This window comes from Botryllus schlosseri, chromosome 10 (assembly GCF_051294905.1).
Source record: "Botryllus schlosseri isolate E-star chromosome 10, Bs_hap1, whole genome shotgun sequence".
Lineage (NCBI taxonomy): Eukaryota > Metazoa > Chordata > Ascidiacea > Stolidobranchia > Styelidae > Botryllus > Botryllus schlosseri.
In genome coordinates this window covers 461,990-482,282 of record NC_137245.1, presented here as the reverse complement: position 1 = coordinate 482,282, position 20,293 = coordinate 461,990, and the positions used below count along the sequence as shown (strand labels likewise).

Sequence of the window (20,293 nt, the reverse complement as noted above, 5' to 3'; positions counted from 1 at the left end):
TGACGAATGTTGAAACAGACAAACAGGTGAACCCACTTCGTGATTCTGAAAAGTCCTCTTTGATCCCGATCCGGGACCGAACTCGATCACTATATGTATGATTCAGTCCATTTAGGGATACCCTACTCGTACTATTGCAGAGAAGATTACGATTATGACGATACTGTAGGGTGATCGATTCAGGAGACTCTCTGACTGGTGCTCTTCATACAGCCATCGCGAGCTCGTTCCCAAGTGTACACATATACTTTGCCTGAAATATTTGAAGGAAAATCTTAATGAGAAGCTGCAAAATGGCATTGGAGTTAGGCTTACCATACGTCCTCCTTACCATACGTCCTCTTTTAAGAGGATTTGTCCTCTTTTTTGACTTTTTTGAAAGTGTCCTCGGAGGACGCCCTTTTGTCCTCTTTTTTGAGATTTTGTCCTCTTTTTTGAGATTTAGAGCAGATTTAGTGCAAATTGCGAGTGATATGCCGCATATTAGTAGAGAAAAGAATACCTTTTTTTTCATTTTTTTTTAGTCATCCACCTGGCAATGTGGAGCAGAAAACGTGATTTTGAGCTCTGAGCGGAAAAGAAGACCTTTTTTTTTTGTTTTTTTTGTTTTTTAGTCAACCGATCACAAAGTGGGAAAAATTAACCGGTTTCTGAGAATTTCACTCAAGTGTCCTCTTTTTTGATTTCCAAAATATGGTAAGCCTAATTGGAGTCATCAAAGATCTGAGACCGAGTTTAGTCAAAAATGTTTCGAATCTTCTCGACAGTGCCACGGAAGATGAGTTCGAACAGCGTCAGAGTCAAGTGATTTCACGCTGCCATTCGGACTGTCCAAAGTTGATTCCATACCTTCAGAATCAAATGTTCAATTTGCTAAAAAACAAAGTTTGGAAAACTGGCAAGATATCTCCCGGTAACACATTTTGGACAAATAACAACAATGAGAGTATGAACCATGTATTTAAACGACTTACTGGTTGGAAACTTGAAAAGATTCCAGAACTGATTGACGCCTTGCACACGGCAGTTTCGACGCAATATGTTGATGCTCGGCGAAGCATAACTAATACTGGGCCCTATCGTATGATCGGTTGCTGCGATAAATTTCTTGTACCGCAGTGGGATTGGGGCGTTTTGCGCGATGAGCAACAGGAAAAGATTTACCATGATTTCTTGAAGTACATTCCCCGAAAAAATTTGCATGCTGATCAAAAGACTGTTTCGAGCGATTCGAAGATGATCACAAGAATTCCACCAAAACGTAGTGGAAGCCCAGCAAACACGAGATATATTTAGGACATGTTCGGATATCTTTTTGTTATCCTAATTATATCAAAATTATGTTTGTGCATATCTTGTGCCAAAACGTATCTTGAATACATCTTTTTCTTATCCAACAACTTTCGTCAAAATGCCGAAAATATATTTGTGAGGAATCAAATTCGATTATTGTTTCATTTTACGGTATAATTTATCTACTATCAATTTTATTGATGTCTTACTCTTAAGCGTAGTGCACATTTGCGTAAATCGTACGCGCGTACAGTGCGCATAAAGCATTTCTTTAGTTTCTTTCCTTTCTCTTCTGTTCTCTCGTTTGCTCGTCGCGTAAAGAGCCTATTCTCTCTCGTTTCCTTACGCGGCCTTTACGCGGAGAGAGCGATTCGTACGCGCGTATTGTTGACATGCCGAGTTCATTTGTGAGAATTCACACACGCAAGGGGTCGCAAGGTATTGATGGTTTGGAGTTCATTTATGAGAATTTAAACTCGCAAGGGGTCGCAGGTTTTAAAATATTGAGTATCGATCCTGCGCGGGAAAATAGCTATGAAGTCCTGCCGAGTTCAATTGCGATAGTTTGGAAATTCAATTGGTCTTCTGTCGGCTGGCCGTACGGTTTTACCAATTGCTACAGGTGTTATAGGACTTCTTCCCAGCTAGTTGACCGCGCGTAGAACGGCTGTTTTTTATGGTTGAGAAGTACTTAATTATTATACTGTGAAGTGTGAAATGATCATGCTTTTGCAGACGAGTAATATTATGGAGAATGTAGATATTAATGAGAGGCTTATTGAAGAGGTGAGGAGCAGACCATTTCTGTACGCAACGTCGATGAATGATCATCACAGTAAAGCAAAGTCGGCTACAGCCTGGAGGGCGATAGCGTTGACATTGGAGGCATCAGGTATGAGATGAGAGGAGTTTTTATGTGCAGTTCATTGCTTGTAACGTGGATGCCTGGATTGCAGAGGATAAGTTGAAAAAAAGATGGAAGTCGATTCGTGATCGGTACGTTAGGTCAAAGAAAAATCTCCCATCGGGATCAGGAGCGGATGCGTTACCGAGAAAGTGGGCCTTAAGTTCGCTCTTGACTTTTTTGGATCCGTATATCGAAGTTCGCAGGTTAGCTTCGGTTTATTAGCAATTTTATCAGTTAATGCACCACAAAAATTGTGATACAATGAAAATGATATGAGTCTAGAAAAGTTATTGCTGTAGTCGAGATTTATGGAAGATTTGTAGATGTGGCCGTTCCTAAATTTTTATTTGTAGCAGGGCGTTTATTTTTTCTATAATGGGAATTCTAATATGCTATATAATTTATTATGTTATTTTCAAATGATAAATTAATTGAATATAAAACTGAATCTACAGTACATCCGGCAACATGGCGGACTGTTCGTTGGAACTGTCCGTAGAGGATCCACCGACTTCCTCAGTGCCCGACGAACCAACTACATGTAAGTAGTATACACGGTAACGTTAGTTTGCTGAGCTAAACAATTATCTCTTTTTCTGCAGCAACACCAGCACGAAAACCGAGGAAAAGGAGAGCAGCAGCGGAGGAAGAGGAGGAGCAAGACAGTGACATTCAGGCGGTACTGAAAGTCATTAAGGAGGGTCACAAACGTGTGTAACCAACCGAACTTTAAGGCCCGCCAGGTTTCATATTGTGGCACATGTCGATATTTGCAGGGCAAAGTGGTAACGACGCGTTTGGGGTTATGGTAGCGAGAGAGTTGGACAAATTTGATGACAACGACCCATTTCTCATGCACATCAAGATCAAGGTGCTCACTGATATTTCCGAAGCCCAACAGAGGAGAAGAAATTTTCCGACCATCAACCCAAACGCTTTCGGATGATTTTCTATTGCAGCATTGGTGTCTGTATCAGTGGTTCTTTACCATGGGTGGTCGTTCCCCTTGGTGATACAAAGCGGAATGTGCGACAAGCAGTATGCGCATATTTGTGATCACGTAACAAGTAGGGCTGGTTTTGTACTTGTATCGGGGATGGTTTAAGTCGCATCGTTATTCAAGTAGAAGCAGCATAGCAATTTTGATGGCATGTCAAACCTGCTTCAAGTAAAAAAGAAATACCGTATCTGAGAAGTACTCTACTGCTTGAAAAAAAGTTAAATAGGTTGATGGTTTCCGTAGGTAATCGGATGTGACAGCGGTGCATGGCAAAACATTGTTTGGAAAAGAGAAGTACTTGTGGCATTTTACGTATTTTGTAACATTTATGACTCCCACTGAACATACAGATGTCATATGTTGCAATAGTGATCAAAACGGTAAGTATGCAGGTACGGTAAGTATTGAGTAAAGTAGTTATTATGGAAATAAATTCAGTTTATTGTTAATAAATTTATCTTTCCAAAAATACTGCAAGATTGTGATACATTGAAAAGATAGGAAATTATGTGCACTGAGTTGAAAGTTATAGAAAATAACGAAGAAAAGCTATAAAAATGTGCTGGTGTGTTTCAGGTGAGGTCAGTTTCAGACCCTGGTCGATCATTGGCTGCTATTCATTCTATAGAATCTATAGAATGATATTGGATTATGATTAGGATAAGGCTTTATAGAGAATCAGAAAAACTCAAAAGCGTCACGTAGCACCTAGAGAGGTAGAACAGACCGCAATAACAGCTGAGGGAATTTGGCATTTTCCGGATTGGAAATAGGTTGATGTTCATGTTGTCATTGCAAGTTATACTTCTTTGTTATCTTTTAGGTACACAGAACAGGATGACGCAGCAAGAAGCATTTGTCTGAATGTCAGGAAATGGTCATAATAAATGGCTGGGAGATCTTTCATTTTAACCGGGTTTAAACTTTGGTCTCCACGGTGTCTTCTCAAGGCGAGAAACACCAACTCCTACAACCAGTTGTGCCCCGGTTTGCACTTGCACATCTTGGGTCTCAGACAAATGCAGTAATAAAATCTATTGTACAAAAATCTGGTCCTGTGTCTTTCTCTGCCTCTGCTAGTATTTAGAGTCATCATCGCCAACAAGAGACATTTAGAGTCATCATCGCCAACAAGAGACAAGATTTTAGCAAAATCAATGATTTATCATATATTGCAGGAAGAAGTGTAACAGTGAAATGTTGCCTCAGAATATTAAATCAGATTGCTTATCATTGGCTAAGAATTCCAATGTCCAAAGCCTCAGCATTTCCGACAATATGTGATCATCACAGGCAAAGCACTTGGATATGATCCATTGATCATATACCTCATTCGCTTATGATTAGAAGCTCTTCAGATAAGAGAACTGCATAACCATAGCACAATCGGCTACAAAATGGTCACGAAGATTCCTAATCATATTTCCAATATCATGAGCTAGTATTAACATGCATGAATATATTTATATATATGGAATCTATGTACAGAGTAATCTATAAAAATCAGTAAATAAACATTGATATATTATATATATGAATTCAAGACAACATTGATATATTATAAATATATATTTATGGAACAGAGGTATCTATAAAAATCGTGAAATAAACATTGATATATTATATATATATATGAATGTAAGACAACATTGATATATTATAAATATATATATATGGATTCGAGACTCAATGCTAGGGATGGTGTGAACCGCACAAAGGTTCAGGTTCGTTTGAACGCGAACCTTTTCGAAAGATTCTGTGTGTACGCGAATGTGAACCTCATGACGTCATATTGCTAATTCCAACCCTACATTTCAGTGAAGTGATAGCGTATATTAACATACACGATACCTAGCGATGACTCGGGCCATATAATGCCATTACGCTAAAGTACATATTGACGTTTCAAACGTCAATAAATGTATTAACCAGGGCAATCAAATGATATAATAATCCCACAAAATCAATATATTCCGTCGCTTTGCCAACAATTTCAATGGGGAATAGCAAGGGAATGGTCAGACCGGACAAAGTATATTCAGCGGATGGATATATGGAAAAGGTTCTCAGTGCAGAACCTACCAAGGTTTGTTTGTGAACGTGAACCTCTAAATTTGCGAGTTTCACACACACAGAACGCGAACGTGAACCTCGCGTTCACACCATCTCTACTCAATGCCTACGCAAAATCACCCCGCTGACTACTGAAATAAGAAACAAAATCATCCCTAATCTTCGTTGCCTCCTCTGTTGGACGTCTTCCCGCTCTTACAAGATTCCGCCAATGCGGTGCGGGTTGCTGTGGGGGTTCATCGCCATCGTTTGCCCCAAATGCAAGGTGATGTTGATCACCTGAAAGATAATTATGCAGGACAGTAGCTGCTTTTACGATATGGTCAGCATGTACAGGAGTGATTGCCAATGCCCTGCGAAACATTCTAAACCGGGACGACAAAATGCCAAATGCATTTTCTACAACATTCCTGGCTCGAGACAACCTGAAGTTATAATGCCTCCGCTCTGGGCAATTTAAATAGGAACCTGGAAACGGCCTCATAATATGCCTCTGCAGTGGGAAAGCTTCATCTGCAACGAAAACATGAGGAATTGGACTTACACACCCAGGCAGGGGAGCATCTGATGGCAGATCTAGCCGAGCCGATGCTAAACGCTTTCCCAAAGCGGAGTTGCTGAAGCACTTACTATCATTAACCCTTCCATATTGGCCTACATCTACTGCAACAAACTTTCTGTCCGCATCAGCAACTGCCATCAGAACTATACTAAAAGTCTTTTTATAATTAAAATACATTGATCCAGAATTTGCAGGCTTCTGAACGATCACATGTTTACCATCAATACTGCCAATACAATTAGGAAAGTTCCACTTATCTTTGAATTGTGCTGCGTTCTCTATCCATTGTTCTTGTGTGGGTTCTGGCATGTAATCCGCTGCTAAAGCCTGCCAGATAGCCACACAAGTGTCCCGGATCAACTTGGCCACTGTTGACTTCCCGCACCGATACGAAAAAGCGATAGTTTGAAACGAATCACCAGTAGCCAGGAACCTAAAATAGTGAAAAATGCTTTTGTACAGGGATTCTCAATTCAAATTTACTGTACACAGATGCCGTATATAGGCCTATACCACAGTTGTAAATTGGTTTCAACAATTTATATTGTAATGATCAAATGGATATATGATTTACCTGAGAGTGATTGCTAGTCGTTCATTGGGAGGAATCGGTTTCCTCATCGCTGTCGTCTGCTTCGAAATGAGCGGGCCAACAATTGACAGAAGCTCGTCAAACTTGTCAGGTGTCATGCGGAAATATTGAAAGAAGGCTGCAGGTCTTTCGTATCTCATTTCCTGTGTTAGCCTGTACTCTCCAAGTTGATCCCTTCTCTGGAGAATGGGGTGAACCCAACAGGCCCGCCTCTTCTTTTGTTTCTTCTTCCTCCTTTCGTCCTTCTTTAGAGCCAAATAAAGTAAAGCCAGCAGGTCCATTTCCGTTTGGCTGCTTGCCCCAGCCGAATCATCCTGCCTTCGTACAATACTCATCCTTGTCAACCAAAGTAATTTTCTCCACCACAAAATACTGTGTCCAGTGCAAATTGCGAACTCAAAAGAGACCAATTGCTTTTGTTTTCGCGCGAAAGCAGCTTGACGCTCGGCAGCGACAACATGCGGAAACGCGCAAAAATTTATTCTCACTTTTCGTTCAGCGATGACGTAATCTCTCGTTTTGGTCAATTTAGTGAGAGAGTGATAATCGTACGCGCGTACGATTTACGCAAATGTGCACTAGGCTTTATGGGGTGATATGTCATTATAATTGTCACTATCGAATCATAGCATCATCGTTGTAAATTGCTATGATCGAATGTTTTTCCTTTCGTCACACGCCGCTTTCGCGTGATTTTGCAGATATTTTGATTCTTGGCCATCCCAAATTTTGGAATCCGAATCCATTACGGCTCCAGGCGGCAATTTGAAAGTCTTATGAATTTCCAATTCTGGATAATCCGAAAAACTGCTGCCAAAATAATGCTATACTATTTGATAGTTCAATAGAAAAATCCTGCTACAATGCGACTGTCAAAGCAAATTCAGAATCCGGATCCACTCCGGCTACGCTGAAAACCATCTAGCCGTCGTAGCCGAGTGACTCAATGGCTTGAGTCACTTTCTCCTCACGCGAACGCCCGTTTCGGCGCGCAGGTTTCAAACCGCCAGACAAAAGACAGAAGCGCTCTGATAATGGCGGCTTGCTGTGCAGATATCGTTGTCGTGGTTTTAGTTGCGTTCAGCAAAATCGCAGTTAATTATTACATAAAGTAAGCCAAAAACGTCATTGCGATCGCTTTTAGCGTATCACACAGGTCAAAATGCAGCTGCGAACATGTTTTTCAAAATCCGCTTGCACAACGCGTCGCGTTTCTGAATGTCCGGACTTGGTTTTAGCACATCACACAGGTCAACATGCAGCGTTTGTGACTTCCGATAGGCCTATTTTCAACCACCAGGGAGCCCAAAATAGAGCGTTTCTGACTCCAGAATGCGCGTTTTCTGAATTTCCGGTCGCTTGTTTATTTATTTATTATATTTTACGAATCACCAGCGGGTACACACTACTGATGTTTAATTGCGGATTACAAAAATTGAATCGTTCCAGTTTCCGATTTTCAAAAGCGGGTAGTTATAGTTCCAGTTCCCCATTTTAAATATCCAGTAGTTTGTCCAAGTCATCATATAACATACATCATTCTGTGTTAGTATCAATAACTTATGTCTTGTGTGATGGCATCTGCTCACCCACGCATTGCATTATGCTGCTCATTGTAGAAATAATAGCTTTGACTTGTGGCAATTTATTCAGCATCTTTGCAACCATGCTGCCAAAGTGGGCATATTCGTTTCTTGGACGGTTTGCAAAATGAACAGTAAAGGTATTCATTGATTTGACTTTTTGGCTCATGAAGTCGTATATTGAGGCCTGCATATGGAAAATATGAGAACATCGCCATTTTCAATAACTTTACCTGTACTCAGCACCGTAAGGTGCAACTGCCGCACCCCAAATCCCCCAATTGGGGGGGGGGGGGGGCACGAGCTCGAAGGTGGCCCAAAAGTATTACGTAAATTAGCATAAATCACAGAGTATTTTTAGAAAATTTATGCAATTTTTTCAAATTTGTTTCACGCTGCGTGCGAATTCAAGCAGCAATTTTTCTATAATATTGGATATTGGACCATTACCGCGCCACGACCCACCAAGACATACAATCAAGTTTTAGGCCAAATAACATGCGACCCCAAGAAGTGTGCCAGAACGATCGGCAGCGAGAAAAGCTTGGCCGAAAAGGTCTATGCCCATATGCAGACCGAAGACTTCGTTATATAGGCTATACAAAATACATATAGGTTTAATTGTCCATAGGCGCCTAAATGACCGGCGCCGAATGTTCCTGTCTTTGCGATCTGAACCTCACAAGACAGATGCCATCCCGCTGGGAAAATTTTATGTCAGTGAAGAAATACCAATTTTAAATCGTATGCGTCTCTTAGTTTAGAAGCCTACGTTTGGGCGATTCTATATTTTATGATATAGCAGACTGGATGTCACGAAATAACATCATGTAACGAAGTCTTATCAACGGGTCCGCCCGCCCGAAGATGTTTAATCATTACTTACGGGCCCTCCCGTTTTCAAGACACTTTACTTAGTTCTACCAAAATATAATTACGTGAGTAGATAGAACAATAAATTGATAGCATAATATATATGCAATCGCCGATCTGATTGACCGATTTTATCATAAATTATCGAAAATTTTCGCGCTTCGCGCTGGCTCACAATACGGTACAGGTAATTTCCTGACAAACGCGAACAACATGATGGAGGCCTGACGAGGTGCTGTTTCGTTCCTGCCAACGGGTATACGCCCGAAGATGTTTAATTATTATTGAGTGGTCCTACCTTTTCACACACACCTCACTCAGCTCTACCGGCAAATCTGATTACGTGAGCAGAGAGAAGATAAAAATAGATAACAAATATGCAATTCCCGATCATACTGACCGACGAAATCATGAATTCTAGAATTTTTCCGCGCTTCGTGCCCTTAGGCGACAAAACAAACTCCCAAAGTCCCAATGAGGATGATGAATAGCGGTGAACGGTGTATCGCCGGAGGGGGGTTCGCCAGAAGTTCGGTCTATAACCCTATGGGGGGCCCAAGACCAAAGTTTTTTGGGGCCGACGAAGTGCTGTTACGGCCCTGCCTGTACTATAAGCCTTCATCATATCCGACTCACCTCGAATTCTCGTTTATTGGAATATCCCTTCTTTCTAGAGACAACGGTATGTGAGCTTGTTGACTGATCCGCACACTCTATCTACCTCATTTCTACCATCATCAGGCATAACTTGGCTTACATCTTCTTGGGATTAATGCAATTGCATTACATCTTCTTCTTGGCTTGATTCTGCTGTTAACAAAGTTGCACACATGAAGCAGACCAAACGCATGATGTCATCCTGCGGCACGTTACCAGTATTTGAAGAAACATCCAGTCTATCTCCATTCACATCAGAATCTGGTGCAACATTTCCAATGGTTCTGATCATAAAATGTGCAATTCCAAGTAAGAAATGTGCGCCATCTTGTAGCTATAGATATTTATATGATGTTAGGACTTACGGTTTATGCTTCAAATGATCAAGCAGAAAAGACATGGACTGAAATGAGTAAACTCCTTAATGGTGCTTGCGGCAGAGCCATGACTTTTCGGTGTCAATGGGGGGGGGGGGGGGGTGAAAACAAACCAGCTATTCATGCATATAAATATAATTATTATACGGCAGTGGGAGTCAGTAAATAGAACCGACTCGGAAATGTTGTAGCAGAACCGACTACAAAATTTAACTTCAAAATCCATCTAACTGTAGAGCATGACTGGAGTGACGACTCGCTTGTTCTATTGTCAGCCCGCAGATTCGTAGCGGTCAGATTGTTGCGTTTATGGCGGTTTGTCGTGTTTTTGTATACAGTTCGATTTTGTTGGACTGTTCAATGTTCAAGTGGGGTGGTGGCCCTTATTTGAGACATGAGGCCATCAGCTTCTGTTCCATTCTTCGCAGAATTGCATTCCTATGTTATCACGTACCGGTATCGAATTCGATAAAGAGTACCATTTGTGTGAACAAGGTATAACGAACGCCGTATTCACATATGAAACTCGCAAAAAATCCATCAGAAAAGGCACTTGCCGACGCCGCCTAAATTCAAATTGTCCTAACAAAATTGAGCGGGCACATTAGGGGTGTTCAGACGAAGCTTTTTTCAAAATTCATCAGCTTCATTGTCAAATAATCAGGTTTTACCTACAAAACGTTGCACACCAAATTTGACTCAATCCCAACCAGTAGATGCCGAGATCAGCCAAATTGAAATTTCGGCCATTTTTCAATTAGTAGTATTTACGGTGGCCAATTTGGTCACTGCGACATGACGAAAAATCGTGTTCCAGGTATGCGTGAAGAATCAGCGTTGTCGTTCCTGCTAGTTTCTATCTTGACAAGGTTGCCTGGCCTATGGTGGAATTTGGATGAATAAATCGCCAGTTGAAGAAAAACAAGATATGACACGGATTAGCTGGAATGTTTAAAGGATGGTGAGATAATTTTTCAGTAAATTACTTTACACATTGAAATTAACGACTACGAAAAGGAAATGATCTGACAAGCAGCAGGTAAAATATGGGTATTAGGGTTTTTCAGATTTGAAAAATTGTCAGAAAACTTCGACCATTGTGATATATAAATGATGGTTTAGTACATAAAAACACTTATGAGCAATTTTGGTCATCTTCATCGTGATCTTCCTTTTTCCGGAAGCCCTTGAAGATCCAGAGGTCATTTCTACAGCTGATACACAAGAGTGTTTACGTTGATCGTAGCCTGACGAAGTGCTCTGCAGTGTTGACCGTGTAGCCCAGTGGTTCTCAACCGGTGTGCCGCGGCACACTAGTGTGCCAATTGGACTGCTCAGGTGTGCCGCGAGCAAATGTGGTAAACTATGTCGAAGTATAACAAAAATCCCAATTTTTAGTGTGTCATTGTTGGTTTTTTTATTGAATTTACCCGATCAAGACACGCGATGCACAATCCGATGCAGTGAACAGATATAAGGATGCCGAGGCGACCGTAGTTACGGTATCTCAATCTAGTATTTCAATCTGGCATCCCCATTAGGTCATGGATTGGGTCTTTCTCCGGGCTTTTTATTGTAAAGACGCTCTGAGCACAGCAACACATAGGGGCGGATAATCTAATAAATCTGCAACGCTTTGTAACTTGCTACTGCACTGCCATGAATCAAACTGGGGCCTCCACCGTCAATGGGTGTGATATGCTAGTTTGTTCACATAGTAGCATCAGTAGCATTTAGGACGGTGATAACTAGACTCGGGTAATTGGACCGTGATATTGAGATGAGGCCGAAGTGTTCACCATTTACTTGTCTCCCATCAGAACCGTAGACAGAACAGGGACATGACGCAGGTTGATGACCTTTTTATGTTTCTATTTGTAGTCGTATTCTTGCCATGTCTTTTCATCGATGATCATTTTACACCATGCCGATATTACATATTTTGATTCCTGAGATGCCAACTTATAGCACGACCCACTTTTTGTAAGACACTGCTTTTGCAGATCGGAGGACGAGTAGGAGCCTACTTAACCTTTGTCCGACTGCATGGGTACAATTGTACCCATTCCAATTTTAAAATACGACAGTATTTTTTCTGGAAACCCGAGAGACCTGAAACTTGCTGACATCTCTACATTTGTCGGCAAAAAATCTTTACACGTTACCGAGACTTAGGGTCAAGTTGTTTTTACACCCTTAACAGGCGGTATGGGTACAATTGTACCCTTGAACATTATGTATCTAAATATTGCCAGTATATATAACACAAAGACAATTTTTTGAATGTTGAATGAAACAGTGTACAAAAATGATTTATTCGACACAGAAATATGAAAGAAAACTTAGTCGCGATGGGTTTAGTCAGTGTCGCAAGTAATATACTTTGTTTTGTTATGGAATGTTCGTCGCACACAGGTTGAACGCAAGACACACAGCCTTTCCTGGTTTTACGTGGTTTTCGTTTCTGACAGACATGGTAGCAACTGCCAACAATCGGTGTAGCTCCTCGATTTCCATGGGGTTCTTTGGGGTTAGCTTCTGCCCCTTCTGGCGGTGTCGCAATCGGCCGTCCTAGAACCATTTCCACTGCAGCTCGAAGGAAGCGGTTTCTCATCATCATGCAGTTGGTAGTGCGAGCTTCCACTGAAGGCATACATAGCTGTTTCGCCAGATCTTTCAGGAACTTTCTCCGTTGGTCCTTTTTCCTAAACACTGGTTTGTGTTCCCTGTAGACCAGTGATTCTCAACCGCGGCTCTCCGAGCCGCATGCGGCTCTCGACTGCTCTCCGTGCGGCTCTCACTAACGATGTGAAATCATTGATGCTTCTACGGAAATTCTAATTATTCATGATCATAAATAAATCGCGCCTTCAACACAACAAATGTACGTTTATGTTCACGTTTACTGACGCGAAGGTCATTCCCTGATCACAATAGAATCCTACGTAATACAAGTTGTACGGGTTGTGACGTAACATTACCGATAGTAATTTCGGTAGGCTTTAAATCCGAACCTTTACTGCTTTACTGAAGGCTCTGACCGTCTGACCTAAGCCTAATCAGGTGTCTGTAATGAGACGGGCGAAGTTTATTTCGCTCGAGACGGCGGCTCATATTAGAATACGGGTGACAAGAGACTCGGTCAATAAGACAATCAACGTTTGGGGTAACTGCAGGTACTTTATTTTCTTACTCTTTGCTTTGATCTTGATAGCGTTAGAAAATATCGGAGACTTTGGTTCAATGATAATGTCAGGTTCAGATCAACCTGCAAAGAAATCTCGCACCCTTGTGCAAGAAAATCGGGCCTTTCAAAGTGAATGGGAAGAGGCGTATTTTCAAATTGAGGAAAACGGCAAAGCGAAATGCCTTCTGTGCCCTATAATAATAAACGGTGTAAAATCTTTCAACGTTAAGAGGCATTATAAAACACATGCGGGAAAATACGACGTCTATCAAGGTGAATCAAGGAAACGGAAGTTAGAATGTCTGAAAGCAGAGCGTAGCAAACAAGGAAAAATGTTTTTAAAAAAAAAAAGAACCCGAAGAGGTAACAATAACATCATATAAGATCAGTCATCTATTGGCCAGCAATATGAAGCCATATTCTGATGGCGAAATTACGAAGCAGGCTATTGTTTTGTTTACCGAAGACAATTGTTCTCCTGCCATTCAGCAGAAAGCTAAAAAATTGCAGCTTAGCAATGATACAGTAACGCGTCGTGTCGATTGCATATCCCAAGATCTGCATGAGCAACTTATTCACAAGTCGCAAGATTTTTCTTACTACTCGCTTGCTCTTGACAGCACTAACGACATTACCGACATAGAGCAATTAGCTGTATTCATCCGGGGAGTCATGCCAGATTTCAAGATTTGCGAGGAGTTTCTTACTTTGCGATCTATTCATGGCACAACGAAGGGAACCGACATGTTTCATGAATTTCATGCTACTCTTCAAGAAGCGCATTTAGACCCATCGAAATTATATTCATTGGCGACAGATGGCTGCCCAGCAATGCTCGGCAAAAATCTAGGTCTTCAAGGACTCGTCAACAAATGGCGTGCTGAACAGAATCTTGACGCTGTGACTTGGCAACACTGCATTATACACCAGGAAAGTTTTGTTGCTAAATCATTAAAGATGTCCAATGTGACAGATATAGTAATATCGACCGTAAATTGGATTCGAGCAAACGCACTTAACCATCGAAAATTCAAGGCTTTTCTCACCGATATTGATGCTGACCATGGAGACTTGATCATGTTCACCGCTGTACGATGGCTAAGCCGAGCTGCATGCCTCAAAAGATTTTACGCGCTACTTCCTGAGATTAAAATATTTGTCGAAGGAAAGAAAGACATCCCTCAGTTGGGAAACGAACACTGGGTTGCTGACTTGGCGTTCATGGTGGATATTACCTCACACCTGTCGTCACTAAATCGGAACTTACAAGGAAATAACAAGCTCTGTCACGCCTGGTACGGGACAGTGTCTGGTTTCATTGAGAAATTGTGTCTTTGGAGAAAGCACCTAGAGGAGGGTGTTACGACACATTTTGTAACGCTTTCAAACCACCGACAGAATGGATCATTCAAAACATATGACCAGGTTATTAGTACCTTGATTGACGGGTTTAAACGTCGAATAGAGGGAATGCATCATTCCGTACCCCTGATGAATATATTTTCAAACCCAATGGCAGTAGATGCCGCCACTGCCCCTGATATTTTTCAGATGGAACTGCTGGACTTGCAGTCCGATATAGAATTGCGACTGTTGTTTCAAAGCAATGGACTCCTTGAATTTTGGGGTGCTGTTCCTGAAGAAAAATACCCCAACCTGATAGCTAACGCATCGAAGAATGCCTGCATGTTCGGTTCAACCTATATATGTGAAGCCCTTTTCAGCAAATTAGTGAGGATCAAAAGCAAATATCGCAACCGATTGACTGATCGTCATCTGAAACAGCTCTTGTGCACAGCTTCCTCCACGATGAAACCTCGTTATGACAAACTTGTGAAAAATCAAATTCAATTTGAAGTTTCGCACTAAGTTGCAAAATAGATAGTGATCACCACAGATTTAGCGTCACGCCTTGTTCATCCAAACTCAATTCACATGCTCTCGGAACTCAGAAAGATTGTGGATTAAGTCTCAATAAACATGTTGTGACGCTAAATCTGTGGTGATCACTATCTATTTACTATCTGGAAGAATGTAAATTGTAAATCATCCGCAATCGGCTTCAACGGTGAAGGGTATACCTCGGTATACCATCGGTGAAGGGACGTGGCTGGGTAACGTCGTTTCGGAAGTTGTCCGTATGGGGAGTGCCCGCTGTCACAGTGTCGTCTGGGGAAATTGTCGTATTTGTTTTGGCCGTCGCTGTTTGAGCCAATCGCGGTTTTGGCCGTCGCTGTTATGGCCGTCGCTGTTGTGGCCAGTCGGTGTTTTGGCCGTCGCTATTAAGGCCGTCGCTATTTTAGCCGTACACCATTTCGTTGATACCATTTTTGATGATATTTTTCTATTCTCAATAAATTACGTTATTCGTGCCATCATGCGGCTCCCGACAGAGTTGAGGTTCATAAAATGGCTCCCACAGTGAAAAAGCTTGAGAACCACTGCTGTAGACAATAAACGACGCTAAGCCAGTGACGTCGATCATGTTATAGAAAAACGCCAAAGGCCAACGCAGTGTCCGTCGTTTTACTGTGTATTCACCCAGCATTTTGTCCTTTGTGTCCACCCCCCTTTGGTTTTATTATAGTACGTGATGATCTCTGGTTTGCTTGATTGTGTTGCTTCGACTTCTCCGGTCATGTGCATGGATGATAGAAGCAAGAAGCACAACTGATCTGTTTTTCTTTGGCACATATGAACAGACTGTTGCATCTCGATGGTAGGCGAAATTGGTCGAGTGAAGTGCTCTTTCCTTGCCAGGCTGCATGTTGCTTGGCAAAAACCTCTTGTTTTTTTCTGACTGTTCCAACTAAAGTCATGTCCCAGGTGTTCAATACTTTAGCTAGCTGAATACCTGTGAAGAAATTATCGGTGGTGACATTTCTTCCAAACAGACCAGTTCCAAAACTGTTCGCTCACCAACATTTGTTTGTGGGGGACCATCTATTGGTTTTCCAGTATAAAGCTGACCATGCAGCGGGTAGGCGTTTGATGCATCACAAGCCCAGAAAACCTTGATACCATATTTAGCTGGTTTAGATGGTGTATATACTGTTTGAATTTGGTATGTCCTCGAAATGGAAACAATTGTTCATCTATCGTGTTACAATCAAGTGGCTTGTTAGCTCTCTCCAAATTTTTATTCAGCATTAGCCACAGATCTCGTATTGGTGCAGCTTTATCTGTTTGCACACGCTCTTCACGTGTATTATCGTTGTCAAATCTGATAAATCTGAGCACTTCACGTGTATTATCGTTGTCAAATCTGATAAATCTGAGCATCAACTTGAAGCGGTCACGAGACATAGCTGCACGTATAAGAGGCAAAGCATCTACTTTCATCGTCAGATGCAACATATGCGCCTTCCTCATATTCAGAATCAGATTCTTCAATCATACGCCTCACTTCATCGGCCGTATATCTGAAAGGCAGCAAAAAAGTAAATAAATGTGTATAATGTTTCTTTGTGAAATACCGGTACTACAAAAGTAGGCTATAAGCTGGACACAAAATGATACTGACCTCAATCGTCGTGTTCTTCGATTATCGTAAATGCTAGATTCAGCATCACCATCACTCATGATTTCTTCACCAACCTTCCAAAAGTCCTACTCAAATATAATCAAAAACTCTAATACTGCACGTGCCTTGTCTTATCTAAGCCAAGAGACGAAGGGAGAGGAAACAAAGTGGAACGACTGGCATGACGATAGCTGATCGCAGGGGCAGAAAGGATGATAAAAATAAAAGGGGAATGGAGAGAGAACTGGTGCAGCAACACATGCTTATACTTCCCTAGAGCACAGTATTCAAACGCTCTGACCAATAAATACGGCATACCGTACAAAAAATATGACTAACTATGAGATCTGCCGAGAAGAAACATTTCTACTAGTGAGCTTTGACTTTTTGGACACTGTTATGTCATTGGTGAAGTGTCAACAGTGTAATGGACCTTCCTCGTGGAAAATAAACAAAGAAAATGGGTTGGCTGCTGAAATAGCCATAGCATGCTCGAGCTGTGATGTTGAAATTTTGAAGAAATTCACATCAGCTCCGAAACATATTTTAGAGTCTACAGGAACATCCCATCAGCATTATCATGTAAACAGAAGATGCGTTTTTAGTGCACAGAAAGTTGGGGTACATTGGAGCAAGTTGAATAGCTTTTTCCATCTAATTGGGCTCCACGGTGGACTGAGTAGGAAAGCATACCAAAACATTACCTTTGGTGATGGATGGCAGCAAGCAGTCCGTCAACGAAAATCTTTCGAATGCAAGACAAATAGTCAGAGATGAGATTGGTGTCTCTGAGGGGCCGGATGTGAGCGTCACGGATATCGCAGTTTCATTCGATGGGTCATGGCATAAGAGAGGACACACAAGCAAATATGGCATCGGATTTTGTATCGATCCAGTCACTCGCATTATCGTTGATTATATGGTACTGAGCAATTACTGCAAATCTTGCGAAGTTATGGGGAAGAATTTGGAAGAAAGTGAATTAGAAGAATGGAAATCCACACATTTACAACGCTGCGACAAAAACTATTCCGGCAGTTCGAATAGCATGGAAACCCATATTGCCAAAGAATTATGGAAGCGCTCCAGCGATTTTGGATTTAGATATACAACATTGATTGGAGACGGGGATGCAGCTGTGCATAAGGGGTTGAATGATTTGAAGCCATATGGGGAAGACATAACAATAAAGAAAAGTGAATGCATCAATCATGTGTCAAAGAGAATGCGAAAAAATCTCGATGATATAGTGAAAACGGTACGGGCTAAAAAACATACGATGTCAGGAAGAGGAAAAGCTGACTGAAGAACGCAGAAGAAAATGGGGTAACTACTATCGAAATGCTATTGTCAATGCAGATGGAGATGCTGAAAAAGCAGCAAAAGCCATCAAAGCAATATTATATCATAACTGCACCTCTGACGATAATCCCCGACATGACTACTGCGACGTAAGTTGGTGTTATTACCTGAAGGCCCGAGCAGCAGGAGTAACAGGCCCGATAAAATGGCCAGAAGACAAATCTCACAAACCTTTGACGGAGAAAATGTTTCAAGCACTCAAAATCAAATTTGACAAACTGGGGAATGTGGAGTTTTTAGAAAGATGCATGGACCTTCGGACACAAAACGCCAATGAATCACTCCATAGCACCGTATGGAACAGGTGCTCAAAAGCCCTGTTCATTGGTAAGAAATACCTTGACAGTATTGTTGCGGACTGTGTTGTGGAATGGAACATGGGAGCATCTGCAATACTATGTCAAGGTGCTGACATTGGCATGGTGATGTCACCACGCTCCCACAGCTACGTCAAGGAAAAAGACACTCGCCGCATAATGAATGTGACAACTCAAAAAAACTAACGCATCCCGCAAGCGGACGAGAATTGAAGAATCCATGAAAAACAAACGACTGGAAAAGGAAGAAGGAAAAAGGTATTCTCCTGGGGCTTTTTAGTTCCGCAACTGTGTAAAATTGGCTTTTTTCAAATATTACTGCGCGTTTTACATGTTTTGAAAATAAAATGGCGTTTTTCTCAAAACTTTGGTTTTCGATACCTTCATAATATTTGAGGCAGAAAAACTGGTCCTATCAATGTGAAAATTTGAAGTCTGAAGTGCCTTGGGATGCTAAACAGGATGAAAAGGTTTATTTTTTCGTTTAGGTAAGGGTTACCTCCATTTCGGTTTATCGAAATCAAAAATTTGCGATTTAAAAAAAAAAATCGGAACAAAAACTTTTCCTGAAAAGAACTTAAATTATGATCAAAAAACCTTTTGAGTCCGTAATTTGGAGTAATAAGAATCTATAAAACGCACCGTGAAAAAATTTCATCAGAAAATTTTTCTGCGAAAACTTTTTCTAAAATTGATTTCAAAAATCACGGAAACACGGTGAACGTCAAGAATATTTGAACGTTTCACACAAAATTTTAACCAATGTTAGAATATCCACTGAAGCACATTGTGTGCAAATTTCAGAAAGATCGATTCCCTATTTTCGAAGTTATAGGTGTATGACTGATTTTGCAATTCGAGGGGTAGCTTAGCCCCTTAAACCTTCAACAACTAGGAAGTCATTCTCTCCATCAAGAAATGAACTCATTTGAAAGTGATGTTCACGTTTAAAAATTAGAATTGCCAACATAGCCATTCACATTGCGATTGTTAGGTATAGCGTGCCAGCACTGCAGATAAAATGTAGGCTCAATGCACAATGTTATGTTGCAGGCGACAAATTCGAGGATTGAGAAGTAAAGTTGATCAAATTATATCAGTTACAAATTTCCCCCTCGCTGAGGTTTATTATCCCGATTTGTTGGAACTACGATTGAACTGGGGGTGGCTGCCAGTAAGACTATTGAGGTATACTATCCTTACAGGTGCTATTACACGATCTGCGTGGAAGTGCGTTTGGCATCCATTGTGTAATACACACCTCTGTATTTGTTAGTGGCGATCGTGATGGACTCTTCGATGCGACGGTTAATTACATCGACAATGCGGTAGTGGGCAGACTTCATTGTCAAGTCAATCTTATGAAATTAGGCTAAACCTGAAGTTTAAACGAGATCTCAGCAGGCTTGTTATGTGGTAACAGAGGTAATAGCTGATAATTCCAAACCTCACACGGAAACGGAGAAAGCTCTTCTTCCGGCCTGCAATGAAGTTGTAAAAAAATGTTTGGGAATCATTGAAAACGATTCCCATGTCAAATGATACCATTCGTATACGTATTTGTGAGATGTCCGCAGAGATAAAAGAAAATTCAAGCAGAGAAACGGCTACTTGAGTGCTCCGAAAATGTAGCAGTAATTCGTCAGTGACCGCCTCTGTTAAACTATGGTTGCTGCTATACGCATTCTGGTAGTTTGCATGTGCCACAAGTCAAAAGCGTTCGGAACCACTGTGCTAGTGTGCCGCGAACTATTTTTAATTTTCAAAGTGTGCCGCGAGGTCAAAAAGGTTGAGAACCACTGGTGTAGCCAGTTCGTATCTTTTGTGAAGTTATCAGTTGAATGTGAAGTTATTAGTTGAACACTGGTGTAGCCAGTTCGTATCTTTTGTGAAGTTATCAGTTGAATGTGAAGTTATTAGTTGAAAACGGTTATGTAAAAATGAGCAATTGCAAGGTAATGTATTTGTTTTCAGAATTGTGCTTGGA

At 41.2% G+C, this 20,293-nt stretch overlaps 1 protein-coding gene and 1 long non-coding RNA gene across 3 annotated transcripts; one reads left to right on the top strand and one right to left on the bottom strand.

Moving 5' to 3' along the window:
• The first annotated feature begins 1,968 nt into the window (after positions 1–1,968).
• On the top strand, positions 1,969–3,499 carry LOC145447803 (uncharacterized). Of its 2 annotated transcripts, none has more exons than XM_080326078.1 (5): positions 1,969–2,185; positions 2,250–2,403; positions 2,656–2,741; positions 2,803–2,910; positions 2,977–3,499. In XM_080326078.1, the coding sequence occupies exons 1-5, from the start codon at positions 2,011–2,013 to the stop codon at positions 3,144–3,146; spliced, it is 693 nt and encodes a 230-aa protein (XP_080182204.1). In that variant the 5' UTR covers positions 1,969–2,010; the 3' UTR covers positions 3,147–3,499. The 2 variants fall into 2 exon arrangements, with proteins under 2 accessions (XP_080182204.1, XP_080182205.1); XM_080326079.1 differs by having other exon boundaries at positions 2,803–2,879; positions 2,977–3,154.
• Positions 3,500–14,935: 11,436 nt separating this feature from the next.
• LOC145448449 (uncharacterized) lies at positions 14,936–17,333 on the bottom strand. The gene is made up of 2 exons (XR_013917914.1): positions 16,628–17,333; positions 14,936–16,526 (listed from the first exon to the last, which is right to left on the bottom strand). It is a non-coding gene; the product is annotated as an uncharacterized LOC145448449 (long non-coding RNA).
• Positions 17,334–20,293: the final 2,960 nt, after the last annotated feature.

What these genes read in the sequence shown, in the direction of transcription:
- LOC145447803 (XM_080326078.1), top strand. Translation starts at nt 2,011, where the DNA reads ATGATCATGCTTTTGCAGACGAGTAATATTATGGAGAATGTAGATATT. An exon ending in CCGTATATCGAAGTTCGCAG is followed by an intron (nt 2,404 to 2,655) that starts GTTAGCTTCGGT and finishes CTGAATCTACAG; the next exon opens with TACATCCGGCAACATGGCGG. An exon ending in GCCCGACGAACCAACTACAT is followed by an intron (nt 2,742 to 2,802) that starts GTAAGTAGTATA and finishes CTTTTTCTGCAG; the next exon opens with CAACACCAGCACGAAAACCG.